The 22,193-nt window shown below is 41.4% G+C and overlaps 1 protein-coding gene across 1 annotated transcript in view; it reads left to right on the top strand.

The window, feature by feature from the left end:
* ARHGEF28 (Rho guanine nucleotide exchange factor 28) overlaps positions 1-22,193 on the top strand; it is a 127,446-nt gene that overhangs the window by 21,189 nt on the left and 84,064 nt on the right. Inside the window, 4 exon segments of the mRNA XM_030467965.1 lie at positions 7,331-7,478; positions 10,849-11,142; positions 20,633-20,816; positions 21,754-21,934. Of these exon segments, the coding sequence (XP_030323825.1) occupies positions 7,331-7,478; positions 10,849-11,142; positions 20,633-20,816; positions 21,754-21,934 (807 nt within the window).

Genomic DNA, 22,193 nt, shown 5'->3' with positions numbered 1-22,193 from the left:
TAAGGTTTTAAGTAGCCTTGCTGACGGTGACCATGATATGGTGGAGTTTAGTGTTTTACAAGGAAGACGAAGGGCTGTAAGTAGGACTACAACCCTGGACTTCCACAGGAAGGATCTTTAAGGATCTACCTGCAGGAATCCCGTGGGCTAAGACTCTGGAAGGGAAGGGAGCCCAAGGAAGTTGTTCAGTTTTTAAATATTGCTTCCTTCAAGACCAAGATAGGTGCATTGTCTTGAGTAAGAAAATCAGCTAGAAGTAGGAAGAGATTTGTGTGGATCAACAAGGAACTTTTGAAGAAAGTCTTGTGGAAAAAAATTCACAGCTAATGGAAGAAAGGACTGGGAGCACGATAGGGATGTTGTTAGAGCATGCAGGAAGGCAACAAGAAAGGCCAAAGCCCTTTTAGAATTCAAACTAGCAGAGGAAGTAAAAGCAAACAAGAAGAGCTTTTTAAATATATCAGCAGTAAAAGGAAGAATAGGAAAAACATGGGCTCACTGCTGAATGGGGTGGGAGCCCTGATAACAGTGGGTGCAGAGAAGGAAGAGTTACTAAATGCCTTCTTTGCTTCCGTCTTTACTCATAGGACCTTGTGAACTCCAGACCCTAGACATAAGGGAAAAAAACCTGGAGGAGGGAAGACTCAACACTGGTCAGTGAAGACTGGGTTAGAGATCAGCTATGCAAATTGAATGTACACAAGCCCTGAGGCGATGCACAGACAAGAGTGTTGAGAGTGCTGGCTGATGTTATCATTCTACCACTCTCCATCATTTTTGAAAGATTATGGCTAACAGGAGAGGTGCCTAAGGACTGGACAAAAGCCAATCCAGTCTTCAAAAAGGGCATGAAGGAAGATCCAGGCAATTACAGACCAGTCAGCCTTACCTCCATCCCTGGAAAAAGGATGGAGCAACTTGTTCTGGAGGGCATCTCTAAGCACATGGATAAGAAGAAGGTTATCTGGAGTAGGTTATCCTTGGGTTTACCAAGGGGAAGTCATGCTTGACTAATCTGATAGCCTTCTGTGATACTGTAGCTGATTGAGTAGATGCAGGGAGACCAAGGGATGTAGTCTGCCTTGACCTTAGCGAGGCTTTGTGCACAGTCTCCCATTGCTCCCAGCAAGCTCACAAAATGTGGGATAGAAGAATCTGCAGCAAGATTAATTAAGAACAACACAACAGAGCTCAAAGAGTGGTGATCAGTAGTGCAGAGTCCAGCTGGAGACCTGTGACCAGTGGATCCCCCAAGGATCCGTGCTGGGTCCAGTCCTGTTCAACATCTCTATTAATGACCTTGATGCTGGGACAGAGTGTCTTCTCAGCAAGTTTGCTGATGACACAAAGCTGGGAGGAGTGGCTGACACCCCAGAAGGCTGTGCTGCCATTCAGAAGGACAGGCTGGGGAGCTGGGCAGGGAAAAACCTAATGAATTACAACAAAGTGCAGAATCTTACATCTGGGTGGGGACAAACCCAAGTACCACTACAGGCTGGGGACTGAGCAGTGAAGGGGAAGGGGATCTGGGGGTGCTGGTGGATGGAAGGGTGACCATGAGCCAGCAATGTGCCCTTGTGGCCAAGAAGGCCAATGGAATCCTGGGGTGCATTAGAAGGGGGGTGGTTAGTTGGTCCAGAGAGGTTCTGCTCCCCCTCTACTCTGCCCTGTTGAGGCCACAACTGGAATATTGTGTCCAGTTTTGGGCCCCTTAGTTCCAGAAGGAACAGGAGCTGCTTGAAAGGGTCCAGCACAGAGCCACAAAGATGGCTAAGGGAGTGCAACAGCTCCCTTATGAGGAAAGGCTGATGGAGTTGGATCTGTTGAGCTTGGAGAAGAGGAGAATGAGGAGTGACCTCATAATGTTTATAAATATGTGAAGGAAGAGAGCCAGGAGGATAGTGCCAGGCTCTTCTCAATTATGCCCAATGATAGGACAAGAGGCAATGGATATAAACTTAAACATTGGAGGTTCCATATAAATATAAGGGAAATGTTTTTCACTGTGAGGATGACAGGGCCCTGGAACAGGCTGCCCAGGCAAATTGTGGAGTCTCCTTCCCTGGAGACATTCAAAACCCATGTGGACACATTCCTATGTGACCTTCTATAGGTAACCCTGCTCTGTCAGGGAGGTTGGACTCAATGATCTTTTGAGGTCCCTTCCAGCCCCTAACTTTCTATGATTCTGTGGTGTTAAGATCTAGGAATCCTGTTAAAAACAAACCTTCCCTAATCTCTTCCTTGGCTACAGTACCAGGGCGATGGTTTAACTGGTGATAAAAAGTGTGCTTTCCTTTATGAATCCCAGAGAGGTCAAAGCTGCCAAACACTTGCTCAGCTACAGGTTTAATGCTTTTAGAGTTGGGTTGGTTTCTCTCTTAATGTCCCTTAACTGCGGCCTCCTTTCCCCAATCCTCCCGTGCTCTTGATTTTTTTGTTGTGAGGATTGCAATGATAATCTTGGGTCTCATAACATTAGTAGCAAAACTCCTCCTGGCTCCTGTGCACTGAGGATTTCTTCCCTGCTCTTTTTCTTCTGTACAACTTTTGCTATGTTTTTGCAGTCAGAGGTGTTTATGTGGCTGCCTGAAGTTCCCTGCTGTTGCAGGCCTGGATGGTGTTTTAAGATCTCCAGTTCCTGTGTGTCCCTGTAATACTTTGGTAGAGCTGAGTACTTGTTTTGAGCCACTCAGGTGTAAATCTAAGTAAGTTATGGCTGGCTGGTCTCAGTAAGTGTTCTTTAACATTAACATTTTCTTTCTCTGAAGTTGATCAGAATCAACACTGTATGAAGTGGCACATCCTTTCCCTTGCTTTGATTAAATGGGGATTGAACTCTGAGGTCAAAATGGACCTCAAGAAGCATGCTTAATCATACCTACACATAGAAATAAATGTGGAACTCCCTGTTGTAGTTTTCCAACTTTGTGATGATATAAGTAGACTTATTAGAAAAAAGAAAAGAGTACAAGAGACATTGGGCTGTCATTTGAGAAATCAAACCTGTGAAAATAATGTCCAAGAAACCTAGCAACTGGTGGATTGTCAAGAATTTGGTCCAGCAGCATCCTCTGGGTCCACACTCTCACAGCTACCCTTTCCTCAGGCCACCTGCCTGTTTTTCCAAAGATGAGGTGCCTGTGTTACTTAACTAGTTTAGGTTTTGGTACTTAGAGGATAAGAGTTAAGTTTAAGTTAAGTTCTATATTTAGAAAAAATGTGCCAGTTGGGATGTGTTTCCAGCTTCAGTGTCTGGAATGAGCTAAGAACAAATATTGCCCTGTAGGAGCACAGTGTCCCTGTTTCAGGTAGAGCATATATTATAATTTGTTTTTGTTGTTTTTGTTCTTTTGTAGTACTAAATGAATTAGGACCTCATTACCTACTTTGAAATGCTGATAACCACAATTTCAGTCACTTTATGCTTTAGTGATAAGTCAATGTCAGAGACCTTTTGCAGAGCTGAGATGAAGCTTTTGTTGTGTGTTGCAGAATGGTGTGGGAAGCAGTGGTCAAGTATCTTTCCCAGGTGGTGAAAGTGATGCTGAACAAATGTTTTCTGTGAGTTTGAATTTCTCATGGAACTGTTTGCTGTTGTTTACCTCCACTATTTAACTGTAATTATCTAGTGGATATGTTGTGGTTGAGAGCCTGGACTGAGAACTTGTGCTCTGCCAGAAGAAGCTTTGTTATAAGAGAGCATCTCTAAGAAAGCTTCTGGGAAAGCTTTGTGGAGCAGGGAGGCATCACAGTAGGTGGAGGAATACATTAATGAGTCTTGCTTCCCTCCATCCTGTGTGCCCTGCTACAGAAGAAGAATGATGGATCTGGCATTGCTCCCACTTCTGTTGTTTCCTGAGTTCATCTGTCAGCAGAGGAAAGATCTGCTCAGGTAGTTCCTGCTGCAGCCTGCTCCCTGGGCTGGGCTGGCCTGGCTTTGCCTAAGGAAGAGAGGAAATAAATGCTTTTGCAGAGAATGGGTGTAATAGAAAGATATAAATTATCCCTTAGATTTAAGTTAATAAAATATGCCCTTTTCATAAATGGCTCATGCATAGCTTCTGGGTTTCTGCGTAGGGGAGCTTATTTGGTTGTGTGCGAAGAAGGCAGAGATCAAGTTCATACATGTTTCTGAAACTCTGTTGCACTTTTCTAACACAGAGCTTTAGCAACTCCTAAAAAAAATGACTAGACTAGACCAGACAGTTTCAGTTGGAAGGGACCTACAGTGATCATCTAGTCCACCTGCCTGACCAGTTTGGGGCTGATGAAAAGCTAAAGCATATTGTTAACTGCATTGTCCAAATGCCTCTTAAAAACTTACAGGCTTGGGGCATCAGCCACCTCTCCAAGAAGCCTGTTCTAGTGTTTGACCAAAGCAGATGGGCACTGAAATTTTGTTTCCTTAACAATATATACGTTTTTGAACACTTTGTGCACTATTCTTCCCAGGCTGTTTTTCCATCACCTGGGACACCCTAAATTCTGGGGCTTTTTTTTTTTTTTTTTTTCCTAATAAAGTTCTCTGCAGCATTTGCATCCCCAGACCTTCATGTGAAAATACTGGGGTGTATCATCCTTAGAAGTTTTTGGCCCAAAGTTCTTCAATGTGTTGATTGTGGAAGAAATGTACAGTCATCGCTAGTACGACTCGGCCGCTCTCAAGAAAATGGTGTAATGTCTGTGTGCAGAAGTAATAGCATAGTGATGTCAGTGATCTGAGTGGTCTGCATCTAAATACAACTAAAGGCAAGGTCATCGTTAGGGTTTAATGCTGGGCTGGCAATTAACTGATGACAGATGCTCTCAATTAATTCCCCTCCCCTCCCTGATAAGGAAAGGAGAGAGAATAATGGAGAGACACTTATGGGTTGGAAACTAAACTACACAGCTTTAATGAAACAGTAATGATAAAGAAGGAAAAATTATTACATGTATATAAATATACAGAAAAAAACAATACCACGTTTCTGCCCCCCTTGCCCCAATAACTCTCACGTCACCACCGAGGCTGCAGGGCAGCCCTGGGAAAGTCCAGGCTGGGCTCCTGGAGTCAGCAGCAGTCGGGAGCTGGAGGCAGGAACACACAGATTCAGGATCAGGGATCAGGACCACAGGTAGACAAGTGGACAGAATCCTCCCAGGATGCTAAAGAAGGCGGGAAGAGCTGAAGGGACTTGACCCCTCAGATTTATACCAAGTATGACACGTATGGGATGGAATACTCTGATCAGTTTTGATCACCTGTCTTATCCACTTCTCCCTAAAGGAGCATTGCAAGTGTGACCCCTTTACTCCCTTTCTCTTCCCAGAGCATAAGATCTTCCTCAGAACCAAGCAGCGGCCTTGGTTCTGCATTCTATTCTCTAGCTGTCATGATGATAAACATCAAGCATTATCAGTTCTAGAAGCAGACACTGACTGAGAAGCTTAATTTCATCCAGTACAGCTACCAAGAAGAGACTCAGCTGAAAACAGTATTACAGGACAGAAAATTACTTGTATCCTGGCCCAAGCCAGGACAGTTGTACATCCAAAAACAGTGAAAAGAACTAAATAAACGGGCAGACTTTTCCCTCATCTCCTCTTCCTCTTCACTGTGAAAGGCTGCATTCTGGTCTGTCTCAGGACCTGGATGAATTCTGCCTCTTCCAGCTGCAGATTCTGGAGGAGTTCCCCACATGCATCACTTTCTCAGAGTAATTTTCTACCTATGTGTTTCCTAGAATGGACTGCAGGTGATTTTTGTTTGAAGAAAACAAAAATTTTAATAGTTCTGGTAAGAAAGTTGACTTCACACAGGGGAAATTAACAGCATGCTAATTACATTATTTCACTGTATCTAAGCAGCTTTGAGAAGGAATGGGAGAGCACCCTTGATGGGACACCTTTTATGGTAGCAATTAAAGCATCTGCAGAGTTCAGTGTTATATAAGAAGGGGTTTGTTATCAGTTTCTGGGGATGGCAGGCATGTTTGATCTTGATACTGGGCTCCTAATGTTGTCTACATCTCTCCTTATAGGAACAATCCTATTTAAGGAAAATTTAAATTCCTGAAACTAGCCCTTTCCTCTTCACCTCTTGTTCAATAGACTTGCCTGTATTTAAGAGGAAATCAAATGCAGGGTTTGCATCGTTGCAAGTGTCAAGAAAAGATGTTTTTTGGGAATGCAGGTGAAGATAATATGTTGCAGGGGACAGCAATGTATGTTTGCCAAGGAGGTATGTTTGCCAAGGAGGTATGTTTGCCAAGGAGGTATGTTTGACAAGAAAAGATGTTTTTTGGGAATGCAGGTGAAGATAATATGTTGCAGGGGACAGCAATGTATGTTTGCCAAGGAGGTATGTTTGACAAGGATAACAGCTAGATGCTTGTCAGGACAGTCAAGGGCATAACTGGTTTTCAGCCATGGAAATTTCCATGCTACCATGTTGTGCTGAGGTGCAGGTTTTAACCAGATTTGGCAGATTTGTTTATGGAACTGATTTGTTTACCAGATTTGTTTATGGAGCCGATGGTGTCAGTGCTGAGGTAACTGTTTGGAGTGGAGGCAGGGCAGGTATCGTTTAGAGGTGTGAATTTGATAAGACGTTCTTCTGCATTGTGTTTTCCAGAAAAAACCATTTCTGCATGTTGCTGGGCCAGTTCTGTCTTATTTAGAGCAAGTGTGGCAGCCAGGGATTATCGTTGATCACACTATCCCCCCCTCTTTGAGGAAATGCAGCTTGTAAATGTAAATTTCCTCCCTCAGACATGTCAGACATTTGTTATTGTTTTCAGATCCCTTTCCTGTTCTTTTTTGAAGCTATTGTATGATAGATTTTTCTTGGCTGGTTGCTTTCTGTTTACTATAAAGAAACGCCTGGACAGATATCTGGGAACTCATATTGTTTGAGAATAAGGTAGTCAGTTGTAGAATTGCATCAGTGCTTTTGTTTTGTAAACTGAGTCGAAGACAATTTCAAGTACTTTTGAGCTTTTTTTTTTTTTTTTTAACACAAAGCATGCTTTTGTGAATAGCAAGTCATTTATGTTCACTGGCTGGTTTATTCTGATACTTTTCAAATAAAAGTCTCTATTTATGTGGGTCAGGATAAAAGGAATTAGTTGAACGACATTATTTGGAAGGCAGTTTTTAAAATCACCTCTGCTTGTGCAGACATAAACCCACTTTATTTTCTAACAGCAAATTTGTCATTGGATCATAGCATCTGTATACTGGAGTTGAAAATATTTTAATAAACTTACATATGAATTATAGATCAATGATTTTGTTGGATATGAGATATTTACTGGATGCTTCTGAAAACACTTTAATTTTTTAGGGACAGGTGGTGATACGTGCAAAATTTGACAAAGGCATTTACCTCCCAGAAGATGCTGAGTTCTACTTTGTTTATGATGGCTCTCTGAAGAGGCATATAATGTTTGCTGAGAGAGTTAGTGACAATGCTCTTCGGTCCATTGTTCCGGGTGAGTGCTAGCTCCTGTTTATGTTTTTCATTTTTCTCAACTTTCTGCTATATCCCATCCCGTTTCAAAGCTGGGCAGAACTGGAGATTTGGTATAACTCTATTTTATGGCTCTGTAGTGGAGGAAATGCAGGAACTGAATAGTGGCCATTAGGATCCAGACTGAGTTTGATTGACTGTAGGTGATCCTGCCTTTTGTAGCAATCCACACCACTACAGTATCAAGCACAGACGTTGTTGGGTGTGTATAGTTGGTGAGCATTAAAGTGCAGTCGTCAGGGGTAGCGTAATTTTTAATGTGGCTTAATTTTATACCACAACTGTTCACAACCAAGCATCCTAACACCTGCAAAAATCATGTTTTTGTCTGAGCCTTCCCTAGGTGCAGCTATCAGCCTGGCTTGCAAGACACTTACATGGAGGTGTGCAAATCTCAGAGCTCTGCTAGAGCTGCACACAGTGCAAAAATGCCTTGCAAACTGCTCTGGGGGTACTTCACTGCAAACAGCATGGTCTTACCTTGCCTCCCAGCTGGCTCTCTGCCTTGACACTGTCCTTTTCATGAATGTAACATAAAACCTGGTTGCCTGGTGTGCTTTGTGACCTTTTAATTTGTTTGAGTGGGTGGCTATGGACATGATGTACCTGTGCAATAGGATCACTTTGTTGTTTGTTCTTGTTTTCTAAAGGGGATTCAGAGTCTGAAAATAGCTGCTGAGTATAAAAAGGTAAACAACACTGCTGTAAATAAGGGGGCTCCTTTGATCCTGTAAATTGTAAATTACTGTCATGGATTACAACTGGAGAAAATGTAATGCTAGGCTTATTCCAGGGTAGCAAAGCTTTTTGAGTCCTAAAATGACACTTCAAGACATTAAATTATTACTTCTGCACTAGGAATAAAAACATGAGGCTACAGGCAACTCTTAATCCTCAGCCTGCTCCCAGAAGAAGCCATAAACAGATGAAAAGAAAGTGTAAGGTTATAATATAGATCTGGTGATGTTAGTGTTGTCTTGTAGTGGCCAAATTAAACATAAGTAAACGCAGAACACTTCAAAAACAACTGCAGATGTGGTCGGTACATGCCTCCTTCTGCAGGTAGTGGACTGCATATATACTTGAAGTTGTTCAGGGATATTTTGGGAAATTTAGATATGCACCGATAGTTACACATAGTTTGCACCATAGTCATGATTAGCTCTCCAGTGAGAGGTACAGCTTGCAGCTCTTGTAGATGTATGGCAAAGGAAAAGGAGGAATGCATGAGGTGCTTAGGAGGTTTGTCAGATAAACTCCCATGGACTTTGAGGGTTCCAGCTGTAACTTAGAGAGCTGATACAGCATTTAATGAAGTCTGCCAAAAGCATGAAAACTGCATTAGTTAAAAGTTTCTGGGGTTTGGCCTACATGGGGTCACTGGGTAGGTACTACCCACAGATTGGTAGCATCATTGTAATCTTCCCAAGTGTTAGTTCCTTCTTGCACATACTGTAAACTTCCTTCTTCCACTAGAGCTTTTTCAGAAGCTCTCTGCTCAGCCATGCAGGTCTCCTGTTTCCTTTGCCTGATTGCTCTCAGGGTTGCACCGATCCTGAGCGTGGAGGAAGTGGTGCTTGAATATCAACCAGCTCTCTTAACTTCCAGAGCCCAAGCCAATGGGATTTCTCCAAGCAGACTTTCTTTAAGAAGTCAAAGTTATCCATCTTCAAATACAAGGCTGCAATTCCCTTTACTGTTTGGTGCATACTACCCATGATCCTGTATCTTTTCCTGATCACTATGGCCAAGGCTGCCCCCAGCCTTAATGTCCCCCACCAGTTCCCTTTTTCTTTTTGTCAGTACCAGGCCCAGCAGTACCCCTCTCCAAAACCTGAGTAAAGCAATTGTCATGGGTACACTGGAGGAATCTCCTGTACTGTGCACACCGGGCTGTGTGTCCTTCCCAGCAGGTATCAGGGTGACTGAAGTCCCTTGTGAGACCCAAGGCCTCTGGCTGTGAGGTGACTCTCAGCTCTCTGTAAAAGGCCTCAAAAGCTTCCCCATCCTGACCAGGTGTCCTGGAATAAACACCCACAGCAGTGTTTGTCTCCTGTGTCAGCCCTTAGGCCTTATACACAAGGTCTCAACCTTGCAACTCCACCATCCTATCCTCCTGCTCTGTCTTTCCTAAGAAGGGACATCTCCATCCATGGCAGTGTTCCAGGCACCTGAGCTGTCCCACCACATCTCAGGAACTGAGACCTCAGCCCCGTGACTGCACACACATCTCCAGCTCTGCCTCTTCATTCCCCGTGCTGCACCTCTTGGCAAATAAGCACTTCAGAGAGGGAGTTACCTGTGTTCTTTTCACCCTTTAGGGGTGACAGGCCTTCTGGTTCTCCAAAATAGGAGCACACTGCCCCACAAATGCTGAGCTGCTACACCTAGCTGCCTCTCCAGCAACCCCAGTTACACCCCCATCCCCCTGCAAAACTCCCTGAAAGCTCTCCCAGTGAGCCCTGATAACTCTTGCCCTTGAATCCTTTACCCCCTGCAAGACAAGCTTTCCCTGCCTGTTGACAGCAGGCCTGGTGTCCCGTAAATCAAGACATGGTCAAAGAACCCAAAGTTCTGCTGGTTGCACCAGGTTCAGAGCCGGGCATTGATCTGCTAGCTCATATTGCTCCATTCCCACAAATGGAGTGATCGAAGAGAACATGATTTGTGCTCCTGAATCCTCTGACCAGTCATCCCAAGGCCCTGCAAGCCTTTTTCATTGCCTTTGGGTTTCCCACTACTTTTTCACTGCCTGTATGAAAGATCAAAGGGGGATAATGATCTGAAGGCTGTACTATGGAAAGAAGCTTCCTCTTTACATCACTAACCTGGGCCCCAGGGAAGGTGCAGACTTATGTATGTAATCGGCCCATTCTGTATATCGGGCCTTCTACTTCCTTTAGAGAATTGATTTGCCTAGGACAAAATTGGTGTGAATAAATAGATATGTTGCTCGGAGTTTGTGTTGTGGGTCACTCTGCCACTCTTTTCATGAGTATCTCATTTTTCTTAATTCTCATCCAACAACTTCCAGGCATTTGATTTGTGGAATTTCCTCCTGATACGGTTACCTCTTCTTTCCATTGTAGTTAATGAACCTCCACCCTGAAAACTAGTTCTTGAATTAATAATGTCAGTATAATTGGTAGTCCTCCCAATTCATGTTTATCACCAGAAGTGGTTGGTGCATGCATTACAACAGATAGATGTAATTTGTAAGAAGAATACAGTAATTCTGCGTGAGTAGTCACAGCTCTTAGAGGTGTGAGGGAATGAGGAAAAACTAATATAACAAAAATAGTGTTACTAATCAATGTACATTATAATTACAGGCCATGGATGCCAAGAGGCAGTTTCAGTCTCTGTGCTAATGTACACAAGTGGATACTCACCTGTAGTCCTTGGCAGCTGTCCTGTCACTTACAGAGAAAATCTGTCTTGCAAGTTGTCTCGTTTTCTGGTCGATCATGCAGAATGTGTCACTGCAGCTAGCCACACGATGTTGCTGGATAAATTTGGACTAAGGATAAAAGATCTGCAGTCCCTGGATAATGATTTGGTGATGGCTGTTGCTCATGAAGAATTACCATCGACCTGGAACATCCTTGGAGGCTGCTTAGAAGGTGGTAAGGTTTTATTTTAAGTTGCAAAGATATTAACAGTGACTTGGTGCACAGTTTAAAACAGAATATGTCTCAATTTTGTCCCAGGTTCTCAACCCATATGCTTTCTTTGATGCTTAAGATGAGAAATTATTCAAGTGTGAGAGTGGTAATCAGAGATCTGGTTTGTGCCCAAAGGCTTAAAAGAAAATAATAATGGTTGTAACTCAGTCTCTCCTGAAGCATTTTGTACCTTGGCTCATTGTGAATGCAGTTCTTTATAAATAGACTCTGCCCTTGCAAGATTAAAGAGCTGCTGTCTGATTAAAAAAAGCAAGAATTACAGCAGTGAAGTATTGCCACCATGATTCCAACCAAGTGAGGTGTTTTAATTACACAGACAAAAAGGAGATGGTCATAAAGCCAAAGAATGTGCTACTGTAGGCATTCTGATGCACATGTAAATTATGTAAACATATTTTTGTCATGGTTCTGAGAGTGCTTATGCTTTATTTATTACTATGATCATTCTTCGGGAAGAATACAATTAAAGAAGTTTTTTGGCTTTTTTTTCTTCATGAGGGGAAGTAGGATGAAAATATACATGAAACTTTAAATTATAGTGTGCTATTGCAAAGTTTTGTAACAAAATAAGATGAAATTTTCCTGGTTTCAGGCTTAATTACAAACAAAACTGTAGCGAGGTCTTGCTGAAGAGTATAATTTTTTTGCAGACCCAGATGATTTATAACTGGGATTGGAAACAGTATTACTGTTTCACATGTTTTTCATTGAAAATTTGGTACGTTTGGCTGGTTTTCTGTTAGTACTTTAAATTGTTAAAAATTGGAGGACAGGCAGTTTCTATAGGAGCCAAACTGAGAGATTCATGCAAGCTTTTGGGAAGTAAAAACATAGCAGTTAGCCCATTTCTTTGACTGAGGATACTTTCCCCATCTTGTATCTTTCTACTTCTTAATGACAGATAACTTGAAACCTGGTACAACCTTCCTCAGAAGGGCAGATTTTGTCTCTCTGTTGTAAACAACTCTTTCAAGTCATGTAAAAATAAATACCAGGTCTCATTCAAGTATTGGCTAGACAGGAGAGAAAGAAAAACAACCAACAAAACAATTATTACTTGTTTAATTTTGGTGCGTAGTAGATATTTGTCATATTACTCAACTGCTGGCATGGCTGTTGGATATTAGCAATGAAGGCCTTGATTTAAGCCTGAAGAAATCAGCTATGGTTTTGTCCACAGCCTTGGGTAAGATTTTCAAAGCCAGATGGAGCTTAATCCAGAAGCATAAGCAGTGTACCAGTGGTACTGAGAGATGTTTGGGTGAAACCAGATGGATCCTGCCTCCTTGGAATGGAGGAGTTTATGGTGGATGTGTTGTGGGTCAGGTGGGCTGGAGATCAGCTCAGCTGTTACTGGAATAAGCCAGGGTCACAGCTATCCAAATAGCAAGATGTGTTAATTTTTAGTTATGCTAATTGTTTATTTTCAGGTGAACTTCAACCTTTATATGCAAAAGACTGTGTTGCCCTTTTGAGACTTTCATAGGACCTGTATTTTTTTGTTTCATTGTCTTTTTCTTTGTTCACTGTTCAGATATAACTATTCTACATGAACAGAAATTGAATACAGCAGAAAAGGAGAGATGTGTGCTCCAGTCACTGGATATGGTCCATGAATATTTGAAGTGTTGGATGAGCATGTCTTGAGCGTGCTACACTAGCAGTTTCCTCAGGGCACAGTTGCACTGAAGAGATGACATCTCCCTTTGTACCCTGGTCATAGCTCTCCAGTGAAGTTGGGATCTTTTCCCTTGTTTCTGGAAAAAAACCAACCTGATCCAAATTCCTGTAGCTTGGTAGTGATGCTCATGCAGAGCGAGGAACTCTCAGTGCAGTGCAGCCTGGGCAGCACTTACCAGCCATCCTTGTTTAGTGGGGGCCTCCTGAAACCTCTCTGGGACAGCTGCTTCTTCAGCCCAAGCAGGGTCAGTCATTCCCTTTGTCTCTCTCTGAGGTCCAGGCTTGGGATGGACCTGACCTCTTTTTCTGGTATCCTCTAAGCAATGTGTGTAGTTTTAAATTGGCTTATGTATTCTTTCTTTCTCCTTTTAGAGTGGATATTTTTTATTCTTCTTACAGCTATATTCTCCTTTCATCTGACTCTGAGGACCACTGACTCATGTTGCTTCCTTGTGCTGTCCCCATCACTGTGTCTTTGTCCACAAAGCCAAGAGGGCAAGCACAGCCGTGGGGTTGCATTTGTCTGAGGGAGCTCTGTGCTTGTAGGAAAAGGAGAGAGAGGGAAGGAGAATGGGATGAAATGGGGTAGAAGTACTTCAGATCTCAGCACAGGTAAGAAGAGGAAGAAGGTCTTCATTTTCTACCATGAGGTGATCAGGAGTTGTCCCAGAACTCTGTGTCTTACCAACACTCCAAAAGTTCCTGATGGATGAGAAACAGAATTTATGAAGATTCAGAAAGAGGATGAAAATCTTTCTCTACCTGCGGAGCCTACAGCTCCTTGCTCCAAAGGTCTGATGGTGTCTGGAAACTTGACGGTGTCAGGATGTTCTTTGTATTACTTGCATTGTGAAAAACAAGAGTGCTATCATCCATCGCTAGTTAGAACCTCATGCTTGTGACATCCTGTCAGTTTTCAGAGCTGCTGGGCTATTTTTATGGAAAAAAATTACTTCTGAGTGACACATCACTGGAGAAAATTATTGCACCATCTGATGGTTTTGGATCTCATTCATTTTTATGAGGATTTAGAGACACAAAGGTTGATGGAAAGGTAGAAGAATAATTTATTCATAGGAGTTTTGCTATTCAGAAAAAGTATTTGTATTCCCTTTTAAGGTATAAAAAGAACTGAATAAAGAGGGAGCCAGGATTGTCTAGGGAGTATTGCAAGTAATTCAGGAATTTAGTGGAGTTATACAGGTCAGGGCTTGTTAGGCACAGTATTTAAAGTTCAACAAAAGAAACCAGAAGACACAAACCTTTCAGTAATGCTTGGTTTAAGTAAGTCCCTGTGTGACAACTTTGTCACACACTGGTCAGTTGTTCAGATCCCTTGGCCCACAAGCAGTTTACAGCTAGAGGAAACTAGGGAACCAAACTGAGGTGCAATGCTTAGACATTTACTTGGTGGTGGGCTTGAAGAAAGGGAAAAGAAGGGTACAGGGGAGACCAAGAGAGAAGCTGATTTTCTTGTCGATTTCACCCTAACAAAGGATATTTTCCTTCTTAAAATGGGGTTATTCAATTTACGTAGATAATATGTATTTAGTATTAAGACAAACAACTTCTTAAAGCTGTTTTAAAAAAAAAGATACCAACCTGGTTTAACCTGGATGAGAAAAATGTTTCCAAATAACCTTTTCTCTCCTGATACCATCAGTTTAGGGCAATCTCTTAGGATTGGCAGTGCCCAAGGACCATCAGATCTGACTTCAGCATCTTCACTGCAGCTTTTTTGTCCTTAACACACTCAGCCAACAAGGGCCTTCTGCAGCATTGATGCCAGTCTCTGGGTGTTGGTTGGTAATAAGATGATTAATAGGGAAATTAAATAAAGAAACGGGGGATATTTCACATATTTGGTGAGTGGAAAAGAGAGGTGTCACGGCAGCCCTGCCCTGATGTACCTGATTTTGTGCATTGCAGTCACTGTGCATTCACAAAACCACTTGAACGTGGTTTTGCAGCAGTGAAGTGCACTCAAGGTGGCTTTTTAAAAAATGTCATACCTAGTGGAAAAATGAGAATGTGAACAGCAATGCATAAAAGCATGATGCCAGGAAAAAATGGAGTGTGTCAGACACTTTTGATGTCTCCCCCTGCTTTTCAAGCCACAAGTCTTGAGGCTTTTAGTCTCCTTCCAGGAAATGAATGAGATTCATAGTCCAGAAAGGGTTTAGTCATTCCTGTCAGAAAAAAATACTTGGGTTTAGTTTATTGTTTTGGATATAGGAAGGGATTCAGGTGCAAGGAAGAACAAAAGGATTTATTTAATGTTTTAAACAGACTGTGTTTGGCTTAGTCTGTGTGACTCAAACAGAGTGTTTTGGCTGGAGGATGGACGGGATTGAGATGCAAAACAACCTCCTGAGGGTGCAGCACCACATGCCTTGCAGTAGCTGACCCTCCCTGTATGAATCAGACACCAGTGCATCTTTCAAATGTGAGGAGTTGTTTGGTTTCTGTCTTGATGGAAAATGCTATTTTAAACCATTTATGACATTTTTAAAAGGGTATTTATACCATTTAAATATGAACATACTGATGAAGCCTTGTGTTTTAATTTTTTTTCCTTTTACTTCCTGTTTGCCACTGAATGCAGTTAAATTAGCTATGTTATTTTTTCATAATATGGGGGTTTTTTTTGTAATTTTTTGTTTTGTTTGGTTTTTTTCACTCCATTTTGCCACAAGTTAAATTTTTCTTAGTGAAGAAGGGAAAGAGCTTGAAAATTGTGGGAAAATGCCATTTGTTTTGTCGCATTATGGAGCTATAAGGGGATTTGGTGAAGGAAAACTGAAACTGGAAGTTGTTCTTAAAAGAAAAAAGATCTAACCCCTTTTTTTTCCCAGAACTTTACCTTTTTTTAAGTACAGATCTTTTCTTTTTAGGTAGATCTGTTAAAAAAACTTATTATCAGTCTTGTCTTTTGGGGGTTCTTGCTTTGATACACCTAATCCTGGCACAGAACTCCAGCAGAATTTGGATGGATGGATGGATGGATGGATAGACGGATGGATGGGGTCCCTGGAGGTGGCCTGGCCACTACCCACCTCTTGGAGCAGGTCTAGCTTCACAGTTGGATCAGGTTTTTTGGGGTCAGGTTTTGATCACTTCGCAGGACAGACAGTTTGTGACCTCCTCGGGTGACTTGTCCCAGTGTTTAGCCACCTGTGTGGTGAAAAATACTTACTTTGTGTTGAAAGAATATATTTAGCTTTCCACTTATCCTTCCAGCTTTACAATTAATATTTCAGATTCTAGTATCATGAATTGCTACAGGTCATCAGGTTCTGCTCACTCTTGTGCAAGCCACCCAGATGGGAGTTAACTTCAGCTGGAAGAGCTCCCAGCTGGTTCTGCTACCATATGCACTCAAGCTTGCTATGAACAAATTTAGCTAAAGGTTAGATGAAAGTTGTTAGGTTAGGCAGATAAAAACTAGTTACTAGAATATTGGTGAGATAATACAAATTACTGTAGTAGATGGTGGTTTAAAACCACAAAGTAGATGGTGTTTTAAAACAACAGAGATTAATTACTGCTTATTAGTTATTTTTAAAACTGGAGTGTTTTGTAGGAGGCTTAAAAACAATGCAGTCTGAGTTAAGATTTGACTGTGAAAAGTGCAACTTTATTTGCCCCAGTGCTGGAGCAGAGAGAAGGCTATCTTTTGTTAGGGAAGGTTTCCTAAGGGCTTAGTTTTTCATGAGTGGGAATGTCTTGATCTTATCTCCCCCAGAGCAAGTTTATCTGGCTTTTTCACAGTGTTACAATATACATTGAAATCAAGTGGCCTCAGGCCAAAGTTTTAATCAGGAGATGGAGTTCAGAGTAAATAGTTTGCCTTTTTGCTTATGTGTTTTTAATCTGAGGGTTGAAGTATGGTTAGTAGCTAAACAGATGCTTAGTGTGCTTAGTACTGGTTTATATATATGCATGTGGCTTAATTAGATAGACGTATTTGCTGGCTGCTTATTGACACTGTGTGTAGACAGAATGTGAGAAGCATCTGAAGAACACACATTGATATATAAAGTGGGACTTAAGCAGAATTTCAGTCCTCCAGACCTAGAAGCAATTCTGAAAGCTTGTTTTTCATTGAACACTTTAGCCTGGAAAGGCAAAGTTTTCGTCCAGGGGCCATGTTTTGGACCACAGCATATCCTAGGCATCTAAAACTTAACTTCTTGGTGTACATATAAATGCACCAGGCAAGGGAGTGCTGGTGCCTGGCAAACAGAGGTGCTCTGATGGGATGCAAGACTGGAAGCCTTGAGTCTGCTAAAATCATAGAAAAGGAGACGCTCTGAAGTACAGAAGTAAGACCGGGGCCAGTGCAAAGCACTGGTGGTATTATCAATCTCTATCCAGAAATATAGCTATGGAAAGGGAAGATACTGCACACATTTTCACACTGCATCTGAATGGTTTAGGGCATTCTCTGAGCAAGTGAGACACCCAGCTCCTAGCATCATTTTTACATCTGATGACAGTATAATGAGAAACGCATCCATGTCCAAGCAGCAGAGACTTCTCCCAGCTGATTGTTGCATTGTAGTCAGTCTGCTGCTTTCTTGGTCTTCTGCCCTACATCCCTTTGATTTTCTTTTCCTTCTGCACCATGACCCATTTTCAATAAATCCGCAAAAGAGGGGGCAGGGTGTGCTCCCAGCAGATGAGTGATCAGAGGAAGTTTGAAGATGTGTTGTGGGTTCAAATCCCATCTGCTGAGGAGGAAGTTGAACTGAGGTCTCTCATTTTTTGTGCCACATCAGTCATTGTTTCCAGTATCTCTGAACAGGTTTTGGGCAGCCCGATCCCTGCACGTTTAAATCTTCTTTGTAGAAGAAGGTCTCAGATCAAGGCAGATCAGGGTGTTTAATTAGCAGTGCTTGGCTGGGCTTTGGAGCTGTAGGTTGAAGTCATATTCTTATGCCTCTGTATTTCCTATGGGCTGAATTTAGCCAACCACTCACCCACTGCTTGGGTTTTACTTTTGTGAGACTCTGCCTGTACTGCATCAAACTCTGGTGTCTCCAGCAGAAGACAGACATGGATCTGTTGGAGCAGGTCCAGAGGAAGATTAGAAACCCTCTCCTATGAGCCTGGAGGACAGAGGCCTCCAGAAAGACCTTACTGCAGCTTTTTTTTTTTTTTTTTTTTTTTTAATAGAAAGGGCTTACAAGAAAGACGGAGAAAGACATTTTACCAGGGCCTGTAGCAACAGAACAAGGGGTAACAGTTTTAAAATGAAAGAGTGTATATTTAGATTGTATATAAGGAAGAAATGTTATATGAAAAGGTTCAGAGAAGTCCCGTTACTGGAAGCGTTCAAATTCAGATTGGACAGGCTTCTAGGCAAGCTGATGTAGTGTAAGATGTCCTGCCCATGGAGTAGCTGATTTTTAAAGGTCCTTTCCAAACCAAGTGATTTTACAGTTTCATATGACTATTTAGCAAAGCATTTCTGCAGATACTTGAGATGAATTTAGTGGACTTGAAGACTGCATGTACTTGAAAACTATGAAAGAATGTTATTGCCCAAAAGCTCCCCAGAAAATAAGTGCCACATTGGCAGGCTAATGTACCAGATCATGTGAAGGAATCTTGAAGGTTAATTTTTTAAAAAACATAATGAAGGGCTATTTTATATGTGTGTTCTAGAAATACTTGGGTATATATTGTATATATGTTTAGTGATGTTCTCCTTTAAATAATCCCCCTTGCATCGTGTTAACATATCTGCTTCTGTTACAACTGCACTGAAATAAAGGTTTCAGACACTGCATGCAGGTTTGCTGAATGTTACAGTGCTGAAGTCTGTGTCCTGAAGCTCTCCTGCACTCTGATGTCTGGAATATGTTTCATTTATTGAGGGAATCTTGACTTGGTTCTCTGCAATGTGACTCATTCTGAAAGTTTTAATTCTGCTTGAAAAATAAAGGGAGGAAGACTGCATGGGTTTCCATCAAATAATCAGAGCAAAAAAGTGATCATCACTGGAGATATCACAGTTATTTTCCCTGTAGAGTGATAGGACAAGTTTCTTAGGCTTACTGGGAGATGCATTTGTGTTTTTTTAAAATAATATGACACTTGAAGTCAAACATTTTCAAAGGCGACTGGGAGTTTTGGCCCCCTGTTCTTAGCTGTCCCCCCAGCTTTGCAGAAAGCAGCTGGCCTGGTAAGATGTCCAGAGAAGATGTACTCAGCTGAGACATAACAACAGCCTTCAGTTATGTAAAAGGAAGCTGCAAAGGGAAAGGAATTAAATGGTTTTTTGCCCATCTCTGGTAGGACAGAAGCATCAGGTTTACAATGAGAAAGGGTGAGATAGGTTGGGTGACTCAAATCTTTGTAACAGCAAGGGTAAAATTATTTCTTGTGTGTATTTCATGCGAAGGTTATGAAAACCTCTCATCATTAGAAGGCTTTTAGACCAGATGAGATAAACATCTGTCAGGAGTGATGAGATAAACATATGCCAGGAGTGGTTTAGGTTGAGCCAACCTTGCATTAAGGCAAGGAATGGACTTAAAGACCTCCTGAGGATGCATCAAGGGTTTTTTTTTTAATGAAGAATCATTAAAAATAAATTAAATATGCCTGAAGCTTTCAGAGGGAGTACTTGAACTGAATAATAGTCAGCCATGGGCCACTGTGTCTGTATGTAACTACTTGAAACTTTTACTCAATGCATAAATGCTTCTGGAAAAAAATGTGTTTATTTGCTTTTTGGCTATATGGTTGCTCTCTCTGTTGTAGGTTTGCTTTCCATCTGACATCTTTATCTCATAAATATTAATGCAGAGAGGAAATCTGACAACAATTTGTTGTTAATTTTACCTATTTACACAAGTTATTTACATGTACATACATATGCTACAGGAGCTTCACCTTTTGTTTGCCACTAGAGTGTATAATTTTCAGTCATGTGTTTGAAGTAGTTGAATAATAGGAAAGAAAAAGTCCTTTGAATCATGATGATAAATTTCAGTGGAATTTCATAAATCGCTGGAAAACTAACAGATTTCAGCTAACTGGTCTGAGAGTTGCAGAGTGTCCATAAATAATTGACCCTGGTGAAAGTACCCCTTATATTTAGCTTCATACTGAGGTATCAGTGTAAGAAACAGGTTGAGTGGCATTTGAGCTGAATTTTACTTAACTGCCTTTAAATTGCAGAAACAATTGTGCTGAAAATGCGTGTGGACAGATAAACCCTTCTTTGAATAAAAGTGATGGAAGGGCTTGAGCAGAGAATCAGCATCTAGTGACTAAGTCATTGTTGGATACTCTTAAGCTTCATTGCGTTGATCTTTTTAAAAAATATAGATACTTGGCCATGCAACCAGATGTTTTGTGTTGCTGAGGCAATGCGAAGCATCTGGAAAATTGCCTCTAAACTGTCCTGTGCAGAATATTAGGGAGTCGCTTGTGCTGAATGCCAGACTGTATGCAAAGAAAGAGGAATACTGAGATAATCTAATTTAAACAGATTTCTTTGACAGTTGAAATTAGATAGGATTTTAATATCCCAGTTTAGTTCCATGGATTCAAATAACTATCTAAATGTTGATTTCCATGAAGGACAGAGTCTGCCAAAGTACTTCATGTCTGAACCTGAACTGTGATACTTATGCAGACAGTTTTCTTGTTTTGAGTTCTCTTTTGAAAGCAAAAAAAAAAAAAACCCTGGGTTTTGTTATTGATGGTTTTGTTGGCTTGCTGTGGTTTTTTTCAGAGCCTAAACATAAAGAAACACTTCTCCACCTTGTGATGAAATTGGGATTGGTTAAGCTTTCTCAGTTCTTAGCAGCCCAGCCAGGAGGGTCATCAGCGTTAGCATTACCTAATAAGGATGGAGCAACACCATTAGATTTGGCTTTACAAAATGGGCACTCCAAACTTGTTGAGGTCTTCACAAAGTGAGTATAATGGTTTGCTGCTTCCTCTGAAAAACTCCTCTTAATTAAGGGATTTGGGGAGAAGTGTTGTTGGCTATTTTATGATTGTTTCTGGGTTGTTTGCTCTTTTTTTTCTTTTTTTTTTTTTTTCTTAAACTGGTAAACTTGTATTTAGAAACAGCAGAAGTTTATGATGCGCTGTATTACTTCTATTTGCAAGTCAATTAATAGTCAACTAGGTGACAGAGAACCATCTGCACCTGGTACCTCCTCCAGCACTATTGCAGCGGAATTCTGATTCATTTCCAAGTAAAGACAACCCCTGAAATATATATAGAGGAATATTTACATGTATATATTTATGTATAAACAGAACCATGGGGCCTAACTTTTACAAAGCCTCAGCAGAGCTTTTGAATAGTTTCTTCTGTAAACCTCAGGTTTGAATAAGTAGAGCCAGCAGCAAACCCAACACTGCAGCTATGACTCTTTTGCCAGAGAGCTGCCACAATGACTTAAAATTACTTAAAGGACAAGTGCTTTCTGGCGTATTTCATCTGTAAAGTTTCCTCTCCACAGAACTGAGGAGTGTCATGGTGTGTGTGTGTATGTGTCTTGGGGTACCAAATGTTCAGCATTAGTGTTGTCTATTCTTTACAAGTAAAACTGTGCTAGAACTGGGTTATGTTTTTATTTTGGTGTATGGCTCTTTCAGTTCTGACTCCATGCAGTGTACCGTTTGTGTAATACTTAACCAGTACTTAATCTGAAAAAAAAAATGTACAGGACATTATGTTATGAATGTCTCATTTCTTTGTAATGTCCAAACAATGCTGTATTCCCTTGAGAAACTTTCTGTTTTTCACTGTCGTGGGATAACCAACCTGCTATCCACCAGTCGTGCCCTACTGCTATATATGGCATCTGCTTCACTTTAAATTAGAGTGTGTCCTCCCAGTTTCCAGGGCAGTCACTCAGTCGACATTTCAAGAGCAGAGATCAGTGAGGGTGCTTGCGTGCAGTTTGTTCATTCATCAGGAGCTCTGACGCTGACATTTAGCCACACTGCACAGCACTTGCTGGAATCAGACATAAAGCTCTTCAGAAAATACTTCTGGGATAGACCTCTTCTATACCAGGTGAGTACCTTCCTAGCTCAGAATACTGGCAGATTTTCTTCAGTAATTTTCAGCTATAGACTCTTCCAGCTTAATTTGTTTTTCTTGAGTAGCCTTTTAAGTTTAAGCTGCCTGTGTCACTAATGGCTCGTGTAATTGCAGGATTACTGTTGTGGGCTTCTACTTTGTGTGAATGTAGCACATTGTAGGTGTGAAGCTGGAGAAAGAGAGATATTTAGAACTTTATCAAAGCTTTCTTCGCCTCCCAAGTTGTTTTTGA

This window comes from Calypte anna, chromosome Z (genome assembly GCF_003957555.1).
Source record: "Calypte anna isolate BGI_N300 chromosome Z, bCalAnn1_v1.p, whole genome shotgun sequence".
NCBI classification, from domain to species: Eukaryota; Metazoa; Chordata; class Aves; order Apodiformes; family Trochilidae; genus Calypte; species Calypte anna.
The sequence above is the reverse complement of the archived record's forward strand: the minus strand, read 5'-3'. Positions and strand labels throughout refer to the sequence as shown.